At 41.7% G+C, this 2,206-nt stretch overlaps 1 protein-coding gene across 1 annotated transcript; it reads left to right on the plus strand.

Moving 5' to 3' along the window:
* Positions 1-919: 919 nt before the first annotated feature.
* TEOVI_000851600 (casein kinase I, putative) lies at positions 920-2,059 on the plus strand (the record flags this gene model as incomplete). The annotated part of the gene is made up of 1 exon (XM_067222026.1): positions 920-2,059. One exon carries the CDS (start codon positions 920-922, stop codon positions 2,057-2,059), a length of 1,140 nt encoding a protein of 379 aa, XP_067078127.1.
* Positions 2,060-2,206: the final 147 nt, after the last annotated feature.

Genomic DNA, 2,206 nt, shown 5'->3' on the forward strand with positions numbered 1-2,206 from the left:
TCCCCAATAGACACAAATGCTTTGTGTGCAATTCATTTGAACCATGAATGCGTGCACTTGTACACAAAACGTTAACTCCATAATGTTAAAAAGAAAGGGCGAGTATGGGAGGGAGGAAGGCAAGAGGAGGAGAAAAGTATAAATGTGGAAACACATCGCGAAACTTTTTTTTTTCCTTTTTGTCTTCCTCCTGTACTGCAACGTTCCGTCGACGCAAAAAGTATTGCAAAAGATGTCAGTTTTTATTCTCTTGTGGTTTTACCGCTTCTATTTGTGTACCGATGCGCCTTTAGGTTTGCTGTCAAACCGTCTATAATAATAATTATTATTATTCTCATCGTTTAAACGTTATCAATATGATTTATTGATTTACGGTTTCTAAAGGGCATGCGGGCTTTTGAAAACAGCGGTGTGCCGCTCCTGTTTTTGTCCCCCAAAACCCAATGAATTATTTCCATGCATTTACCATCGTTTAATTATGGGGTGCACATCCACGCTGGAGAAATTGGTGGTATATCATTCATACAATTTAGTTTATGTTCTTATTTAATTGACTATCCTGTGTGTGTGTGTGTGTGTGTGTGTGTGACGATAATAATAAAAATGATGTTGTTGTTGTGGCTGCTTTTGCATATCTACTTTCTTATTTTATATTATATTATAATTATTATCATTATTGATTTCTTCAACCCCCACTTCTTGTACTTCATGGAATATATAGACCCCCGGCAACTGCATAGCAGTGCCTTTAAATATATAAAGAAATAAAAGAGGGACGGAACCATATTACCAATATATATATATATCCACATCCACATATATACATAAAACATATATATATATATATATCTGTTTCTTTCATAGTGTTAAGTGCAACTGCGGCGAGAAGACGAAAAAGCGTAGGGTTGAAGGAAGGGGAATGACTGATGTCTCGCTTCGACCCTTAACAACTCATAAATCGCATCGTCACTCGCACAATACGGGAGTGCTGGAGTGTCAAACTATTTTGCAAGGGAGATTCAGATTGAATGGTCTGCTGGGAAAAGGAGGATTTGGAGAGGTATACGCCGGTGTGACGGTTTCCACGGGTGAAGAAGTGGCAGTGAAGATTGCACCAAATAGAAAACGTCATGTTTTGGCTCATGAAGCGGATGTCATGCGTTCCATACAAAGTGCTGTTGGTAATGCAGATCCGCCAGGTATACCCACACTGAAATTCTTTGGTCATGATGGTGATAACACTATTCTCGTCATGAGTGTTCACGGGCCGTCATTGGAGAAGCTCCGCTCTGAGATGGGAAGGCTTTCCCTCAAAACAGTAGTTATGCTTGGTATGGAAATGATTGACAGAATACAGTTCTTTCACTCCACTGGATTTATACACCGCGATATTAAACCAGGAAACTTCCTCATGGGCGTTGGAAAGCACGCGCATGAAGTGTATTTGATTGATTTTGGTCTCAGTACCCGTCACAGTCATTCCGGTGCTTGGCATCGTGGAAGACCGACTGCAAGCAAGTTTGTTGGCACATCATGGTTTGCATCCCTTCGCACTCATCAGGGTTACGCACAGAGCCGCCGAGATGATTTGGAGCAGTTGGTTTATTCACTAATTTATCTCCACCGCGGAAAATTGCCTTGGACGGAGTTACGGCACACTGACCGAACTGAAAGGACACGGGCTATTGCAGCGGCGAAAGAAAATCTCTCTACCGCACAAATATGTGTGTGTTGCCCCCCTCAGTTTGAAGTGCTTCTCACATATGTACAGAAGCTTAAGTTTGATGAAATACCGCGATATGAAATGTGTAGGAATATCATTTGGTCTATTCTCCATCCATCATCTGCAGGTCCGAAACCGAGTTTAACGTATGAATGGCTCACACCAGAGCGGGAATGCGAGACACCAAAGTGCGTGTTTCCGGCTCTGAGGGGATCAGAAACGAAACATGGAACTAAAAACGATGAAGTGGCAAGAAACGATAGTGAAGCAAAGAAAAGTTTGAGGAGACGAATGCCCACAGCGAGTTCTACATCTCATACCGCCGGAAAGGGATGATGTTGGCTAATCATAATCATCATAATAATAATGATGAGGAAGTATTGGGGCGCCACAAGTATTTTTTTTTCCCCCTTCTTTTTCCCCTTTCCCCTTTCCTTCTTCTTCTTATTCGTCTTCTTCTTGTAAAATGCGGCATGTAAGGGC

This window comes from Trypanosoma equiperdum (genome assembly GCF_001457755.1).
Source record: "Trypanosoma equiperdum strain OVI genome assembly, contig: ctg_1542, whole genome shotgun sequence".
Classification (NCBI taxonomy): domain Eukaryota; phylum Euglenozoa; class Kinetoplastea; order Trypanosomatida; family Trypanosomatidae; genus Trypanosoma; species Trypanosoma equiperdum.